Source organism: Osmerus eperlanus, chromosome 14 (assembly GCF_963692335.1).
Source record: "Osmerus eperlanus chromosome 14, fOsmEpe2.1, whole genome shotgun sequence".
Classification (NCBI taxonomy): Eukaryota; Metazoa; Chordata; class Actinopteri; order Osmeriformes; family Osmeridae; genus Osmerus; species Osmerus eperlanus.
Window position 1 is genome coordinate 16,783,873 of NC_085031.1, and position 17,645 is coordinate 16,801,517.

At 49.5% G+C, this 17,645-nt stretch overlaps 2 protein-coding genes across 2 annotated transcripts; one reads left to right on the forward strand and one right to left on the reverse strand.

Annotated features, from left to right (window-relative positions):
- Positions 1–141: 141 nt before the first annotated feature.
- Positions 142–10,351, reverse strand: LOC134033961 (uncharacterized). The gene is made up of 9 exons (XM_062478248.1): positions 9,546–10,351; positions 9,288–9,412; positions 8,374–8,482; positions 6,182–7,357; positions 4,512–4,601; positions 3,774–4,100; positions 3,287–3,423; positions 1,839–3,129; positions 142–1,583 (listed from the first exon to the last, which is right to left on the reverse strand). Exons 1-8 carry the CDS (start codon positions 9,820–9,822, stop codon positions 1,951–1,953), a joined length of 3,420 nt encoding a protein of 1,139 aa, XP_062334232.1. The 5' UTR covers positions 9,823–10,351; the 3' UTR covers positions 142–1,583; positions 1,839–1,950.
- Positions 10,352–10,535: 184 nt separating this feature from the next.
- Positions 10,536–17,512, forward strand: LOC134034319 (uncharacterized). The gene is made up of 5 exons (XM_062478797.1): positions 10,536–10,967; positions 11,285–11,415; positions 11,852–11,954; positions 12,224–14,700; positions 14,825–17,512. The coding sequence occupies exons 1-5, from the start codon at positions 10,685–10,687 to the stop codon at positions 16,127–16,129; spliced, it is 4,299 nt and encodes a 1,432-aa protein (XP_062334781.1). The 5' UTR covers positions 10,536–10,684; the 3' UTR covers positions 16,130–17,512.
- The last annotated feature ends 133 nt before the right edge of the window (positions 17,513–17,645 follow it).

The following is a 17,645-nucleotide window of genomic DNA, read 5'->3' on the forward strand; positions in this document are numbered from 1 at the left end:
GAAGACAAACGAGTAAATGGCTCGTTATAGCCTACAATTTGTGTTGTATAGTTATTAAATCAAAAACAAAACAACGGAAACCAAGCATTGTCTTTGCTTCTCAGAAAGTATGATCTTTAATAGGCCTAAGTGATTTGGTTCAATAGGTTCAATATTCAACACAAGAGTAGTCATCAAATGCTATTTCCTGTGAATCTTAGTTTGCTAAACATCAGATTTAGGATTAGCTAGTGGTCTGTTTCAGGTTTTTCAGGGCTTGGGGAGTGCAGCGTTCTGCAACCTCCCGCACCTGTACACCTTTGTACATCCCAGACACTGTGACGGAATGGACTCTCCCGTAATTAAACTCCTTGGAGAGTTGCGCTTTGTACGGGATCTTGAACTCTTTATTCTTCGCTACCAACTTCACCACACAGGAGCGGCCGGCAGGGACATGGTGAGAGAGATGGTCTCAGTGAGGGAGTTGCCGTTGGTGACGGTTTTCAAGTTTGAGCCAACCACTACTGCAGAGGAATAGGTTATGGATGGTACTGTAGCCTCCAGAGATGCAGACAGCCAGGGCGCTGGAGTTACCTGTCTCCCAGGTACTCAGTGCTCCCCACCAGTTTCACCTTCTGTTCTATTTCTCTGCAGTTACGGTTATCCACTGTCATCTGATCGAACACGGCGAGTTGTTGGGAAAGCATGACCAGATCATCAGTGAGGTACTCAATGTCATGGATCCGCTGCTCGTACTGCCGTTTACAGTGTCAGAACATCGAAGCCTTCCAAATGCCGTGTTTCTGTGCCTGAGGGAAGGTAAAAAATATGTGCCTTTCTGGAGAAAATCGAATAGTAACATCATCTAATATAATAAAAGATCCTTTAGCGATCGCCCCAATACCTGCAGGATGCAGGATGATTTGGCGGTAAACTACAAAATAAAAATACATCACCTTGGATTATTTTTGGTCTCTTGGTTGACGAGGGCCTCATACAATGGGAAACAGCATTTCTAGAAAATGTAATAGATTGAATATGCTAATTCTTTATTCATATTTCCATATATAAAATAAGATCACATCAGTTATGGTATTTCAAAGTCTCAGTAATAGTACAGTGTTTTCAGAGCACACACGTTTCACACACACATCAGCTATTTTCTATGAGTGCATCACTAGGGGAAATAAAACACAGGTTTCGACTCAAACCGGAAACATCAACACAGACCTAAGAGTCCTCCGTTCACTAGACATGATACCTGGAATGCTATTATGCTCATTGACCAAGTTAAATATACCGAAGTTGAGACAAAGAAGTCAGTACAATGAATGCATTCAGATAAAGAATTTCAGTGCCCAGTCTGACCCTGTGTTGGTCTAACCCTCATGCTGTTGTCCATGAGTCATTTATTTGCCTCAAAATACGCTTTTGAGTAATCTATCATCTTGACCAAACCTTAATATATTCAGCATAGGTCAGCATGTAACTCATTTTTCTAGGAGAGCTGTAAAATTCCACGCTACCAAACTGCATACACATATGTCTACTAACGCATGGCAATACACCTGTTCCATACACACAGTATTTTCCTAGCTACAGCGCTGTCTTAACCCTTGTGTTATCTTCGGGTCATTCTGACCCATCAGTCATTGTGACCCACCGTCGTATTGCGACAGATTTACCGCATACAAAGACAAAGTGAAGCATTTTCTTTTAACCGTTGGGCTGTCTCAGACCCCCCACATTGCAAAGGTTAAAAGAAAATTATTTTAATTTGTTTTTGTATTGGGTAAAATTGGGTAAACACAACGATGGTTCGTTATGAACCTTTGGGTCATGTGACCCGAAGGCAGCACGAGGGTTAAAACAAAGCCGGCTATCGTCCTAACTCGACGTGTGCACCGAGTGTGCACGCGCGCGTGTGTCCTCCTATAGTACACCAGACCAGAGGATCCAGGATCCACCTGATCACAGACCGTGCTCCAGGTGGATCCTCTGGTGGCGTTTGAGGTTGCACTTCTGGGTGAAGCGCTTGCCGCAGGCTTGGCAGCAGTAGGGTCTCTCCCCGGTGTGGACCCTGCGATGGGCCTTCAGGTTGCTCAGCTTGGTGAAGCTCCGGCCGCAGAGGGAACAGGAGAAGGGCCTCTCCCCGCTGTGGGTCTGGAGGTGGGCCCGCAGGTTGCTGGGGTGGGGGAAGTTCCTCCCGCACTGGCCGCAGCGCAAGGGGACCTTGCTGGGGTGGGGGTGGTGGGGTTGAGGCCCTCCCTGGAGGAGGTGCTGGTGGAGGGGGTGTTGGGTCTTGATGCTGACCCACTGGTTGTTTCTCGTGAGGCTGACAGCCCCAGGTCGTTTGTCGCCTTGTGGGTGTCTCTGGGGAGGCAGGGATACCTGGGGGTTTCTGTGCTGTGGCGTCGCAATTTGGGGGGCGGGGTTTGCAGATGCCGCGTTGATCTTGGGTGAGGAAAAACGAGGGTGGGTTCTGATTGGCTGCTGTGTTGGGCGTGGAAATCCGAGGCCGGCATCCGGTTTGGAGTGAGGCCCGAGTCGTCTCATCCCACCTCCGCCAGGTGGCTTCTGGGTAACGTGGTTTAGACTAACCACAGGTCTGACACTGAGCTGCGAAAAGGCCCCCTTCCCGTCTTCCTCCTCCACAATCACTTCCTGCTTGATGGAAAGAGCTGTCAGCTCAGGGCTGCTCAGCCGGGGAGACACGGAGGAAAACAGCTGATCTCTGACCAGCAGCTCGTCGTCTCTCTCATCCCCAGAGCCTCCCTGTCCGCTGGGGCCCGTCCACGGAGGTGACCCTCCGGCGCTCCTCCTCCACTCGCAGGCCGCCCCGGACCCCCGCCTGGTCCTTCCCGCGTTCTGGGTCGAGTCGGCAAACCGGAGGGCCTGAGAGACACGCGTGTGTTCCGCTGCCTGGAGCAGCTCGGCGGAGGGTAACCCCAGGGTCTCTGCCGCGGCGCCCAGCGTGAGTGCGTCTGATTGGGGGGGGGAGGGAGAGGGCTGTGGGTCCTGTTTGACGGCGGGGCTCCACTCCTCCTCACGCTCCTGGAGGGGGGGCTCAGGCTCCGGGGTGTCTCTATGGTGACCGGCGCTGGAACTGCGGGCGACGTCATCCTCCTCCTTCAGTTCCTCCTCTCTCGTCTGATTAGGACAGAGAGCGTGCACACACACACACAATAGTCAGGCGTGCTGAAACGGCAAGCGCAAAACCACATTCATTTGTCATAACCACTGCTCAGATCAGAATGACTATGTTCTACGGATTCGCTGTATTGGTGAGCTTAGAAAGGGCACCGACCAGTGACTCCTTGAGAGGGCTGGCAGTCTGCCAGACTTTGACTGTTTCCTCTGGCGACTCGGATTCCTGCTCACAGCTTCCCCACCTGCTTTCAGACTCCTCCTCTTCCTGTTTCAGACCACACACTTCAAGGTCACCTGGGGATAGTCACGATAGCAAACGTAAGCAGTGAGCATCATGGTAATGTACGGCATCACATTCAGTAAGGTTTAATGCACACATGGGTCCTCGTACACCAGGCAAGGGAGTTAGGTGGCTGAGCGGTTAGGGAAGCGGGCTTGTAATCAGAAGGTTGCCAGTTCGATTCCCGGCCGTGCCAGATGACGTTGTGTCCTTGGGCAAGGCACTTCATCCTACTTGTCTTGGGGGAATGTCCCTGTACTTACTGTAAGTCACTCTGGATAAGAGCGTTTGCTAAATGACTAAATGTCAATGTGCTTCCCACCTACACATCCATATACAATCCACCTGGCACACACACACTTACTGAGGAGAACTGCTGATGTTATGTCCTCAAGTTCCTCATTGGGCAGCCCAGTCTTGCCACAGTCTGCACATTTCGCCCTCTGCGACACCCCCTTCAACTTCCTCTCTGCCCACTCCAACCTCAGCCTCAGCAACTCCACTTCCTGCTTCCTGCGCCTCACTTCCTCCAGAAATCCTTCCTCGACCAACCTGGTCACCTCGTACACGGCGGTCTTCATAACCGTCTCCATGACGATAGACAGCTGGGACTGAAATGCCAGGATCAAGGTCTCCGACATAGTGTGTGTGTTGTTACTTTCAATTAATTCACTGTAGAATCTAGGCTGTACTTTCAAAGAGAAAGAAAGTAAAGAATGGGAAACGGAAATACATTTTTGTAAAATCATCATGTTTACATCTCACAAAAGAAATTAGTGCAATGGACGAGAAATTCTTCCTTTCCGCAACATTGACAAGAAACAGCTGAGCAATGCTGCCAGTGTGCTACAACGGACTAGTCTTCTTTGGTAGCCAGCAATATATAATGTTTTAATATATAATGTCCATGAAATAGATAAACAATCTGATAACGGTAGCTAGCTACACAGGTTAGACGCTTCTGTTGCAAGCTATCTAGCGTTACCTGTATAAAACATGTCAATATTGTGATACGACGTACGTTAGCTTGAGCTAGCTAGCTCTAGCTTTCTAACGTTGGCTAGTTTGGTTTAGCTTCCTTCATGTTGAGCATTGAACTTACCAGTCAACTGTTGACTCAAATAAATCCTGGAACTATTTATTACATGCTGTCTAGTCACTTGATGTGGATAGAAGTAAAAAACACACAAATCTAGCTGTTTTCACATTATAAACATGGAGATAGCTAGCAACGTGCTAGCATTCTATGGGTGCCTAGAAGAGAGGAAAATTGTTTTGGTCGTGACGTCACGATCCTACAATACAGTGTCCTTACGAGGCCAAAAAAGTCGGGGGACACGCGCGTTGACGATGGTCACGTTTGCGGATGTATCACGCAAAGCACCATACTAAGTAAAAAAAATAACGACTTCCCAATTTATTGAATGCTTCAATGAAACCAAAGAATGGCAATGGCATGATGCATTGCCATTCTTTGGTTTCATTGCACTGGTAGGTCAAATCATACACTACACAACTATTTGACAGTCAAACACTGTCAAATAGTTGTGTTTTATATATACCTGTGTTTAACATATACCTGTGTTTAACATATCTTTCTAATTGATGTAAGTGCATGGTTCAATGATGGATGGGATCAGACAATCCATTGATTTTGTTCCTTTTTATTAGCTCTGCAGTTACATTACTTCTCATTAAAATTAAAGGCTAAAATAAATGTCAACATTATATCAAATTGCAGAGAACAATAATTGTGTGTACAAAAAAACTAGCAGTCACTTTAGTTAAAACAACATTTCTACTATGGGTAAAACTGTAGGCATGACATGTAGAGAAAGAAGCACTGGAGACCAGGACTAAAACCCAAATACCACTGATCAAAGCAATCTTCATTGAAAACTGAATATAATATGTAGGCTTGATGGCTAAAAGCATGACATCACACCTTCATGAGGACACACCTTCATGAGGACACACCTTCATGAGGACACACCTTCAAATCAAGGCTGAAGTGAGCGCGATAATCTCCAGCTCACTACCAGGATCCATCAGCACAACTGTTTGTCTGGAAATTCATTAAATGGGTTTCAACCCATCCAGCCCCCACAAATCTCCAATATAAATGTCCAAAACATCTTTGCCAATCTTCTTTTTCTTTGTTCTTGGACCTGCTTCAAAATATTAACTTTTTCATAAGTGTTTTTTTGCTGAAGGCGGATTGGTTTTAAACAAATATGAAATGGGGAACACCCTGTGCGTTTGCTTAAGGCAAGACCTTTCATAGACCTATTATGAAGCAAGGAGGCGCAAGACCGGTTGACCTGGAAGTTCAACATGGATCTGGGTTTTATGCTTGTTTGAGGCTGAATGGAGGCAAGAACTGCATCATTGCCCCAAAATCTACTGGACTGGACTACTGAGCAGTTATTTCAGAAAATTAGGGACCAACTCCATGTTTGTAATGAAAGTTTTTTCTAGCAGGTGCCCCTAAACTGTGAAGGTGTCCACATACATTTGTCCATATAGAGTATCACAAAACGTCCATATGATTCAGCTCCAACAAACCTAACGACAAACATTTTCAATCTCCGCACAGAGAGCATTTAATACAAGCTCAACATAACCGACCCTAAAATAAACGTAACTCAGAGACTATTTCCTGTCAGGTGATCGTAGGCTTCTCTTGAAAGGCGTCTGTCTAAAAAAAACTTCTCTTTTTTCTTATGAAGTATTTTCAGTCACACAAGCACTTCTCCCCCCCCACACTCTAACTCTGCATATCCGGCCTGTGCTTGCGCTGATGAGACTTCAAGTGATCCAGGCGTTTGAAACTCAGTCCACAGATACTGCAGCAGTAGGGTCTCTCTCCCGTGTGGGTGCGCTGGTGGACCTTCAAAATGTCCGCCCGCGTGAAGCTCTTGTCACACATGGTGCAGCGGTGGGGTTTCTCCTGGGTGTGGATGCGCCGGTGGAGCTTGAGGTTCCACAGACGGCTGAACTTGTTCCCGCACACGGAGCAGCTGTAGGGCTTATCCACTGTCTGGCCGCACTTGTGCCTCTTCAGGTCGGCGAAGGTGGAGAAGCCTTTGCCGCAGTGGCTGCAGAGGTGGAGCCCTTGGGCGGTGTGTATCCGCTGGTGCACCCTCAGGTTGCAGGCCTGGTTGAAGACCTTTCCACACTGGTTGCAAGAGTACTGAGGTGGCCCCTGGCCCGGTTTGTGTGTCAGCTTGTGGGTCCTGAGGGAACCTGAGTCCTGGAAGACCATGGAGCACTGGTTGCAGATGTGCTTCCTCAACCCTCGCCCCCCTCCCTGGTACTGGAGGCGGTCTCCCAGGCCAAGGGAGTTGGGGAAGGCGTCGGGGGGGCCGAAGAGGCCCTCGGCGTTGTCCAACCCAGAAGCTCCAGGGTGGCCCCGCTGACCGGCCCTGCTGCCCGCCTCAGGCGCCCCGTGGCCTGGGTACAGCACGCTGGGGTCCTGGAGGTAGCCCTCCTCGTTGATCAACAGACAGTTCAGGTCGCCCACGTCTTGGTTGCCCTGCTCGGCCGGGGACCCAGAGGGGGAGCCCATTGCTCCCCCGCCACTTTTACTCCGATGGCTCACATGATGTCGATGTTCGGCCCCCTCCGAACCCCGAGGGTCCCCCTGGAAGTGACCCACGGCTCCATATCCCAGGCCCCCCCCCTGGCGTGGGGGGGAGTCCGGGAGGGCGTCCAGCCCCCCCATGTCTAACAGATGTGAGCCTCCATAACCAGACTTCTCAAACCCTCCCAGGTCCTCCATGGAGAAGCGGCTCCGATACATGGAGTCTGAAGGGTCTGTGTTCGGGTCTTCGTCCGGGCCTGGGTCCCGGCCCTGGTCTAGGCCCGGAGCCCAGTCCTCCGGACACTGATGGAGGTCCTGGTCACTGAAACTCTTACTGGGCCTGGACAGGTCTGACTCTTCTGCGCCTGAGACAGACGTTAAAAACAGAGACACTGCTGTTAGAAGAAAAAGAAAGGCTTACTCATCTTACGTCACTGTATTCATCAAGTATGTACGCATGCAGGGAGAGGCGACACTGGGAAACAAACAAACACACACAGACACACACACACACACAGATTCTCACACACACACACAGACTCTCACACACACACCTGTCCTGACCAGAGAGTCATCTGTTGTGCATGTTTTTATTGACATAGGCTCTTTTTGCAGAGGAAACCCATGAGAGCATGGGAGAACATGAAAACGCAGAAAGGCACGGGTGATACTGTTAAGTACACTGATAAGATTGGTTGATACTCTCTAACCACGGAGGAGACATGAGAAGACAGGGGGAGACAGGAGGAGACAGCAGGAGACGGGGAGACAGGAGACAGCAGGAGACAGCAGGAGACAGGAGGAGACAGGAGAAGACGGGGAGACAGGAGGAGACAGCAGGAGACAGGAGGAGACAGCAGGAGACAGGAGGAGACAGGAGGAGACAGGAGGAGACAGGAGGAGACGGGGGAGACGGGGGAGACAGGAGGAGACAGCAGGAGACAGCAGGAGACAGGAGGAGAAAGCAGGAGACAGCAGGAGACAGAAGGAGACAGCAGGAGACAGGAGGAGATGGGGAGACAGGAGGAGACAGCGGGAGACAGGAGGAGACAGCAGGAGACATCAGGAGACAGGAGGAGAAAGCAGGAGACAGCAGGAGACAGCAGGACAGGAGGAGACAGGAGGAGACAGGGGGAGACAGGGGGAGACAGGGGGAGACAGGGGGAGACTGGGGGAGACAGGAGGAGACAGGAGGAGACAGCAGGAGACAGGAGGAGACGGGGAGACAGGAGGAGACAGCAGGAGACAGGAGGAGACAGCAGGAGACATCAGGAGACAGGAGGAGAAAGCAGGAGACAGCAGGAGACAGCAGGACAGGAGGAGACAGGAGGAGACAGGGGGAGACAGCAGGACAGGAGGAGGTGTTTTGGGGGGAACTCACCATCCAGACAGACGCCCCATCTGTCATGAAGCTCTGCGTTATCCGGTGTGATGTTGAGAGCCTCTTCTTTCAACAATCTATCCAGCTTCTGATTCACAACATCTGCAGACTGACAGACAGGCAAGACAGATATGAAGCACGGCAGACAGACAGACTCAATGAGAAGTGAACGCATCTCCTCTCATACAATTCTATAGTACAGCCAATAAGCGGTGCTTAGAAGGAGTTATGGGGAACGACTAATGGTGCAGTGACATGGAGAGATAGGTTTGAGGACCTCGCTCCTCAGTCCTCTACTGGAAAACTGTAACTCAGCACTTCTGACCCTTGGTCATCTGTTGTACTCTATATGCACCATGTGTACGTCTCTTTTGATAAAAGCTTCGGATAAATACTTTGTTCTCCCCTCCATGTCCTGCAGCTCGACCGTGTCTCTATACCAATGAAGAAGAAATGCTCTCAAATGTATCGCAGTGCTTTGATGAGTGACGATATCGTCATGCTTCATGTTTTGGCTGCTCGCAATGTTTGGGGCTATCTCGTTATGATCAGTGACCTATGCTCTTTTGTAAAGCTCTCTCTTGGAAGTCGCTTTGGATAAAAGCATCTGCTATATGCATAAATGTAAATGTGTATCTCATCGAAGGATAGAAACCCGATTAGTCTATGGCATGCTCTGCTCTACAAGGAAACAATATTTGTACTTGTTTACTTCAATGTATATAAGTCGCTCTGCAACTTTCCTGCTTAACTCATAAGAACCTTAATTCACTAAGATAGAATGTTTTGATTGAGCTCACACTAATAAACAACGGATTAAACATTTGTATCGATAGTCTTCGTTTTTCCTCGGTCATCAAATCTTTTGTTTGTATATCAACACGTAATTTTGTATTTTTTTTAATCTACTGCACCTCCGGGCTTCTGACTGGACTGGTGGTCCCAGGCTGTGCCTCCTGGTGACGGTCATCACCGCCGCAGCTGGTCCACTCTTCACCCTGCACCCGCTCCAGCTTCAAACCGCGCCCTACCTCCGTCCCTGCGACACGGGTAAACAGATATAAACACATGCAAGCCTTGACTTGTTGAGTTACGACGAGGATCACAAGTGAAACTCTACTGTTGTCGCCGACCACGATGTTTCTGCACACTCGCTACAAAACCCTTCTCACCGGTCTGTTTGCTTGATGATCGCTCCTCTTCTTCCTCGCCAGATGCAGGCGCCCTCCCACAGTCGGAACACTTCCCCCTTCGGTCTCTCTCTCTTCGCCGGTTCTCGGACCACTGTAACCGTTTCTTTAATGACTCAACTTGTTCCCGACTGCGGGACACCTCCTCGAGGAAGCTGTCCTCTACGAGCCTCGTGATTTCGTACATGGCAGCTTTGAACACCGTCTCCATAACACCAGAAAGCTGAGACTGGAACGTTACGATCGCCTCGGACATCATCTTGATTTTACACACTCACGGACCGACAACACCACTAAGAAAGTTTTCTCGACAAATGCGATATCGACAAAACAATTGGTGGACCTGGTCATCTAACGTTAGCTATTAATACGTATGAATTGATAACTTGCAAGCGGATTTGTTAACTTTAGGCGTTCCCCGAAATAACGCAAAAAGCTTAGTTGAACAAATAGATCATCGTTAGCAGCTAATGTAAGAAATCGTGAAAAGCTATCTAGCTAATGAAAGCGACTTGCTTTTGTTTGAGTAGCGTCGACGATAGCATACTGGCAACCGTCATCACAGTCATTGGCAATACAATCCTAGGAGTTGTTGCCTATTAACGACGACCAACATACATGCAATACAATTTAACCTTTGTTAATGTTTAGTAAGAGCAAACAGGTTATAACTGTTTCTGTTTTAATCGGCGCAAATTTGGTAGCTGGCAAGCTAGTCAACACGAATATATTTTCCTTCCTAGTAGACCTACATCTTCCGGAAACAAAACCTACGGGTCGGCCACTTGGACAATCAACAATGCAGCGTCGTTTCCAAAACAAAATTATTGTTCAGAATACGGCAAATAGCTTGAACTGAGCAATGTAAATAGACAGTAAAATAAGGATAATATAACAAATTTTTAATAGATTTATAATAAAGATCGGGGTGTTTACATGTTAGTGTTCACAGGAAATGCACAGACGATCCCGCCCATCTAAATCTACGTCACATGAAACAAGGAAAGCCATGTTGGATGAGAAGGAAGAGGCCGTGGCCGTCTAAAATCAATTTATTGCATTGGAAACAATAACAAACACCTGATGTAACATAGTAAGGGTAGGGGACTAACGCTGTCAACATGTCAAAAGAAGATTTTCAAACCCAGTTTGCCACAGTAATGGACACCGCCCTGAGGACGGCGGTATCGGAAACAACGAAACTTTTTGAAACTATGGTCGATGAACTGAAAGCAGAAATATCCAGGATAAAATCGGAAAATGAAGACCTTAAAGCGAAGTTCAGATGTACTCAGAATGGAGATAATTCCATACATTCCAGATTAAATAACAGCGAAACAGTGGATTCCGGTCAGAATCTTGAGAGACCACCTATAAATAAACGCGACGTCGGGATTCAATGTGGTGAGTAGCTGTCTTGCTCGTGTTCATGGTTAACAGTAAACATCAGTCGATGGGTGCGTTCAGTTGACTAAACAGTTGACTGATCAGAGCCTAGCTAGTTATTACCAAGATTACAAAACGTAGCGGTTTATATTGAACCTACACGTTATCAGATTGACCCACTGTGGACCATCAGCAATGCCACAGTAAGATCAATGTAGAACGTAAAGTAGAACAGGGAAGCAAGTGACGTTGGCGATGTAGCCTGTAGAGCGCCGGATGTCTGATTAGCAGCTTGATTATAGACAGCTTCAGCAGTGAGTGTTTCTCCCATGCAGCCCTTCCTTCATTGAGAGGTGTTGCTGAACAATGTGGGGTCGGAAACGGTCAATGGGACGAGGAGGGCCAAGAGGCGGGTGCGCATGGCGACAGCAACCGTCAGATGGCCTTCATACTCATCAAACAAGAGGTATAATTATGTAATGTACTCCCGTGTATCTAAAGCAATGTTCGGGTGTGTGTGTGTGTGGGGGGGGGGGGGGGGGGGCATAGGCTAATTGATTTGCAGTCAAAAGCTCTACCACTGAGCTATAACTACGCTAACTCTACACTATAGTGACTGTAAAAACAGGAACTACCTTTAGCTAACATTGACCACCCTGGTTCGCAGGTTTTCCTTGTCTAGGCTACTGTCGCTGTTATCAAGGTTACTGCCTATGTGCTCACTCTGACATATCACATATGAACACCTAATAATTATGAAATTGTTATTGAATACTTTTTCAGTTGAGAAAGGTTTATTTATCCCCAGAGGGCCAAACCCAGTTTATAATAATGATAATGTCCTCCTATCAGGATGTTAAGAACGAGTGCCTGACTGTATGTGTGTTCATGTCTGTGTCCAGGAAACGGAATACGATGATGATTACGCTCCGGGGTACATCCTGTTGAAACAGGAAGACGGGCCGCCGACTCTCATCCGCAGACCGGACCTCCGGGAGATCCCAGGTACGGGAAGCTAACCTGTTACCAGAATCAAAATATGGCAGCGCATTCTCGGGAGCAGTTTATTTGTGTGGATTTACATCTGTTACCCTTTCGAACCCCCCCTTTGCTCTGCTCTCTATCTCCCCCCTCTTTGCTATCCTCTCGATCTCCCCCCTCTTTGCTCTCCTCTCGATCTCCCCCCTCTTTGCGCTCCTCTCTATCTCCCCCCTCTTTGCGCTCCTCTCTATCTCCCCCCTCTTTGCTCTCCTCTCTACCCCTCCTCTCATCAGCTCTGCTCCCGAGCACACTAAGGGCCCTGGTTGGCCGCAACATCCCAGAATGGCCCCCCACCGCCCAGTCATCCGAAGTGGCACCGCCCTCCGAGAGAGCTCCAGAACCCCAGGAGGCCCCGCAAACTACCAGCCAGACCGCGAGCCCAATTACCAGCCCGTGCAGAGAGGACAAGGACCTGGACCAAGCCCCTAGAGCCGAGCAACAACCAGGGGGTGGAGAGCCTGAAAGTGTGGAGCCGTTGCTGGTTCAACAGCAACCACAACCGTCTGTGGTCGCAAAGCAGCAGCAACTGACAGAGGCAACGGGAAATCAGTCTGTGGTTGCCCAGCAGCCACCAGTAGTGGCATCTCCAGGAAAAACACAACCACAGGTAGTTGCTGAGGAACTGCAGGAAGTGATACCATCTGGAATAGAGCAGCTGTTAGCATTTGCTGAGCAGCAGCAAGAGCAGCAACAAGAACTGCTTAAACAAAAACAACAAACGTCAACTGTCGCACACCCATGTGCTGCAAAACCGTCTATGGTCCCTCCCCCAACCTCAGCAGAACCAGTGCATTTTGGAATAGTCGAACTGTTAAAAATTGCTGAACAACACAAACAGTCAATTGTCACACCCTCAGTACAGGAGACGGTTGATACCTCTGGCCAGCAAACAGCTGACATCACCACACAGCAACCACTGGCCGTCCAGCCAGCGCTGACTAGCGATACGTCAACCTCTGTTTTCGATGTGCCATACACCGCGACCTGTGTTGACAACACGTCATCGCTAGCACCCCCAACGCGGCGGAGCCCCAGACCGCTTCGGTCTCAGGCTGCCCCCACGGCCCCCACATCCCCACGGCCTTCTGAAGCCCTCCAGCAGCCTGCCACATCTCCTCCACGGCAGGTCTTGGTCACTAGGCAAACAAGAGCCAGGCCACACGGGCAACAGCCTTCTGCTGTGGTCCAAACAACAGTTGAATCACCAAGGCAACCGGCCGGTGCTGTAGGTCAAACAACAGTCAGAACACTTGGGCGACAGGCCAAGACTGTAGGCCAAACAGTCAGCTCACCTGGGCAACTGGCGATGGCTGTGAGCCAAACAACAGTTGGATCACCAATGCCACAGGCCTGTGTTGTTGGTAAAACAATTTGCCCGCCTAGAAAACCGGCCATGTCTAAAACCCAAACAAGAGTCAGATCATCTAGACAACCAGTCGTCACTATACCCCAAACAAGGACCAGATCACCTAGACAACCAGTCATGACTATACCCCAAACAAGAGTCGTATCGCCTAGACAACTGGCTGTAACTACAGCCCAAACAACAGTCGGCTTACCTGGGCAACTGGCGATTGCTATAGCCCAAACAGTCATATCACCAATGCAACAGGCCTGTACTGTTGGGCAGACAGCAGTGGGATCACCTACGCAACAGAACACTGCAATGGGCCAAACCACAGTGGGATCACCGAAACAACAGCCCACAGGCACAGGCGAAACAGCAGTTGTATTACCTAAGCAACAGCCATTACCCGCTCGTATAATAGTTGTCTCGCCAAAATACCGGTCCATGGTTACGGCTCAAATAACAACTGCGTCGTCTATGCAGACTTCTACGGTTGTCCCTCAGTTAGCTGCTGGATCGTCAAGGCAACAGCTAGGTGTTCCCCAACGCATAGTAGTTCTATCACCAAGACATCAGTCTCTAGTAACCGGTCAAGTGAATGAACACGCCCAACCGGTGGCCGCTGTAGCATCCGGACAGCCGCCCGTCACGTCCAGGGCGGTTACCGTGGTAACGCCTTCGCCGATTGACGTTGCAGTGTCGGCTACGTTGACGGCCCAACCCTCGGCAGCTGTCCCCGTTTCTGCCCTTATGTTGCCGCATTTGTCTACCGAGCATGTGCAGACTACCCCGGCCCCCTCGACAACGCCCTCGGCAACGTCAGAGAAGATACCCGTGGCTCTGCTGAGGCTGACCAACCTTGTTTCCAAGGAGACGACCCCCGACCCTCTCGGCCATCTGTCGAAAAATCAATTCCTGGCCCAGCTGGCGGTCTTACCTATACAAGTGCAGGCTGAACCAGAACCGGAACCAGCCCCAGTTCCAGGCTCAGCCCCAGCAGTCTCAGCCCCTGCCCAAGCCCTGGTCCCAGCATCAGCCCCCGTCCCAGCCCCAGGCCCCGGCCCAGCATCAGATCCGGTCCCAGCATCAGCCCCCGTCCCAGCCCCAGCCCAGGCATCAGATCCAGCCTCAGCCCCTGTCCCAGCCTCAGCCCCTGTCCCAGCCTCAGCCCCTGTCCCAGCCTCGGCCCCTGTCCCAGCCTCGGCCCCTGTCCCAGCCTCGGCCCCTGTCCTAGCCTCAGCCCCTGTCCCAGCCTCGGCCCCTGTCCCAGGCCCAGCTCCAGGCCCGGCATCAGATCCAGCCCCTGTCCCAGCACCTGGCCCAGCCTCAGCCCCAGCAGATCCAGTCCCAGATCCACTACAGGTAACCCGATTCATTATATCGCAAACACACACTGTGGATTTCAAATTGTACACCTGTGTCTTACTTTACTAATGTTCTATCCATAGTCCATTTATTTCATCAAAAACGTGCTATCCAATTGCAGATGGAGTCTGAGGATGTAGGCGAGGCCTCGCCCCTTCCCGTTGTTTCTACGGAAACCACAGAGACCAGAACGGTCGCCACGGAGACGAGTCCCGTCGACACCAAGGAAGGAGCTCGCAGACCTAGCGCCAGCGCTAAAGAGTCGCTGTTCGCCCGACTCAAAGCCCGCCTCAGGCCCCGCCCACATCCCAGCGGCACGGAAACTGACTCCTCCCCCGTCGCTCCTAAGAAACCCAGAATGTCTAAAGCCGCTAACCAGCCCAAGGCTACAAATAACGCAGCCGGCAAGTCCGGCCAATCAGGAAGAGCCGACACGGCTGTGACTCCACCCAGACAGGTTGAGTCTCTCAAGTCGTCGACTCCCATGACGACCAGGGGACGTAGCACAGCCCAGTTAGAGAAGGCCCCAGAATCAACCTCCAAGACCCCTACGGCCCCCCAGCGCAGCCCCCTCAACGGAAGCCCCTGTTCAAGCACGCCTCAGCACCGCTCCCCCTCCACCCCGCCACCCACCTCCTCTCGCTCCAGTCACAAACGCTCCCCTCCCTCCCCACGCAGCCCAACCGCCAGATCCGCCACCCTCCGCCACACCACCGCCGCCAAAACACCCCCGCAGCCACACACCCCCGACAAAGAGCCGCCGCTGGACGATTCCAATTCGCCGAGCCAACCGCTGCAGCGCATCGGCAACCGCCTGTTGAAGAACCAGTGCGGCGCATGCGGGCGCGTTCTCAGCAGCACAGCGGCACTGGAGAGCCACGTGAGCCAGCACACCGGGGACCGGCCGTTCTTCTGCACGCTCTGCGGTAAGGGCTTCCCGGACGCCAAGGGCCTGAACCGGCACGGCCGGGTACACAGCGGTGAGAGCCACGAGTGTCCGCAATGCAGCAAGACGTTCACGTACCGCTTCGGCCTGACCAAGCACCTCCAGATGGTCCACGGGCACCTGAGGCCTTTCACCTGCCAGGTGTGCAGCAAGGGATTCTTCACCCAGAGGGACGTAGAGGCCCACTTGAGGGTCCACACGGGGGAGAAACCCTTCCACTGCTCTCTGTGCGAGAAGAAGTTCAAGAGGAAAGTGGAGCTGAACGTCCACCTGCGCTGGCACAACGGGGAGAAGAGGCACTGGTGCCCATTCTGTGGGAAGGGCTTCCTGGATTATAATAACCTGAAGAGGCACAAACTGATCCACACAGGGGAGAAACCACATCGCTGCCCTCAGTGCGGGAAGACGTTCACCCAGTCTGGGCACCTGAAGAAACACCTGAAGAACGTGCACAGGTTGGGGGAGGGGCACCAGGGCTAGTTGCGGGATGAACACACACACACACACACACACACACACTTGTCTCATCAGGCCAGTTCACACACACCAACAATGTCTAACAAACACCAAACATTCTACTGTTAGCTGTTGGGCTTAGAATGTTTGGAAATATAACTGTCATTTTCACACTGCTCCAACAAACACCAGCAGGCATCAACAAATGCCAACATTTGTTAGGCTGTGTTGGTTTGGTGTGAAATAACTGTTGGCGTTTGTTGAGGCGGTGTTACAATGACAGTTATTTTATTTCAAACCCAACTGACAACAGTAGAATGCTTGGTGTTTGTTGGGGAAGGGTGAACTAGTTTTAATGGGCCACATTCACTGCACTTGTGCTAAGTAACGAAAATAAATCCCCATTTTAAGTGAACATATTTCACTTGTATTTACAGAACAAGGTAAATGGGGCGACCACAGCTGTGGTTGTCTCATGTGCAGGAAGCAGATGCACACATCTGTGGTTTTACCCGAAGACCTTAGAGTTATTTTTTTAAAGTACCGTAATTGCTTTTTTGCAAACATTTGATAGAAGTTCGAAGGCAGGTGTGGTTTGAAAAAGCGCTTTGTGTGACCGCAGCCAAACTTGATGAGGAAGTCGTTTTATAGTTCATTTGAATACAATGAATTCATGAATGACACAGAATACTGAGGAATGCGTTGAGAAAGCCTATTTTTTCATTTTTCGTTTATAAAAACACACGTATGTCACATGTATGTGCTGTCCCATAACAGCACATACATGTGAGCTAGTTACAGTGAGGACTGGGATTCTGCTTCATCCATTTATTCTGTCATATTGTTTTCTATTTATTTTTAATTCTGTAACATCTTTCTTGATGTAAGATTTAAAAACTCCCTAGAAATGATAAATTATATCATTCGTAAAAAAGAAAGATTTGTTCAGTAACATGCCCATTGCTGTGGACAAGGATTTAGGAATGAGTCCTCCTCTAGGTTTTTGTACAGAATGTTCCACAATTATTATTAAAAAAAATGTTCCTATGTAATTGTCTGAATCATGATTCAGAGAGTTTGACTGATATAGTAAAATTCTGGATGTGGTTGGTAAAACCTGACCCTTGGCACTTAATTAGAAAATGCATCGCAGCTATTCTTGGATCATCACAACTCCTGCTCGTACCAATTAATTTTTAACATTAATTTGTTTATCCAAGTCTGCGATGCATTGTATTGCAACGCAAGGAGCCTCAAGACATGTTTAAACACATTTTAACTTTGTAAATGTGTACATTTGGTCATATTGTTTTGTAAACTACACTTAAATGTGTAAAAAAATGAATTTTGCATTTATTTTTTGGAAAATGTTTTCAGAAAACTGTGAATTAAAATGGATTTTTTTTTACATTGAGTCAATTACTTTGTACTTGATATAATTATCAACTTATCTTTAGGCGGTTGCAGATCTTTTCTTGTATAAAGTTATTAAACGATTGTTTTCAAGATTTGTTTACACTAATACTGCTGTCCTCTTAAT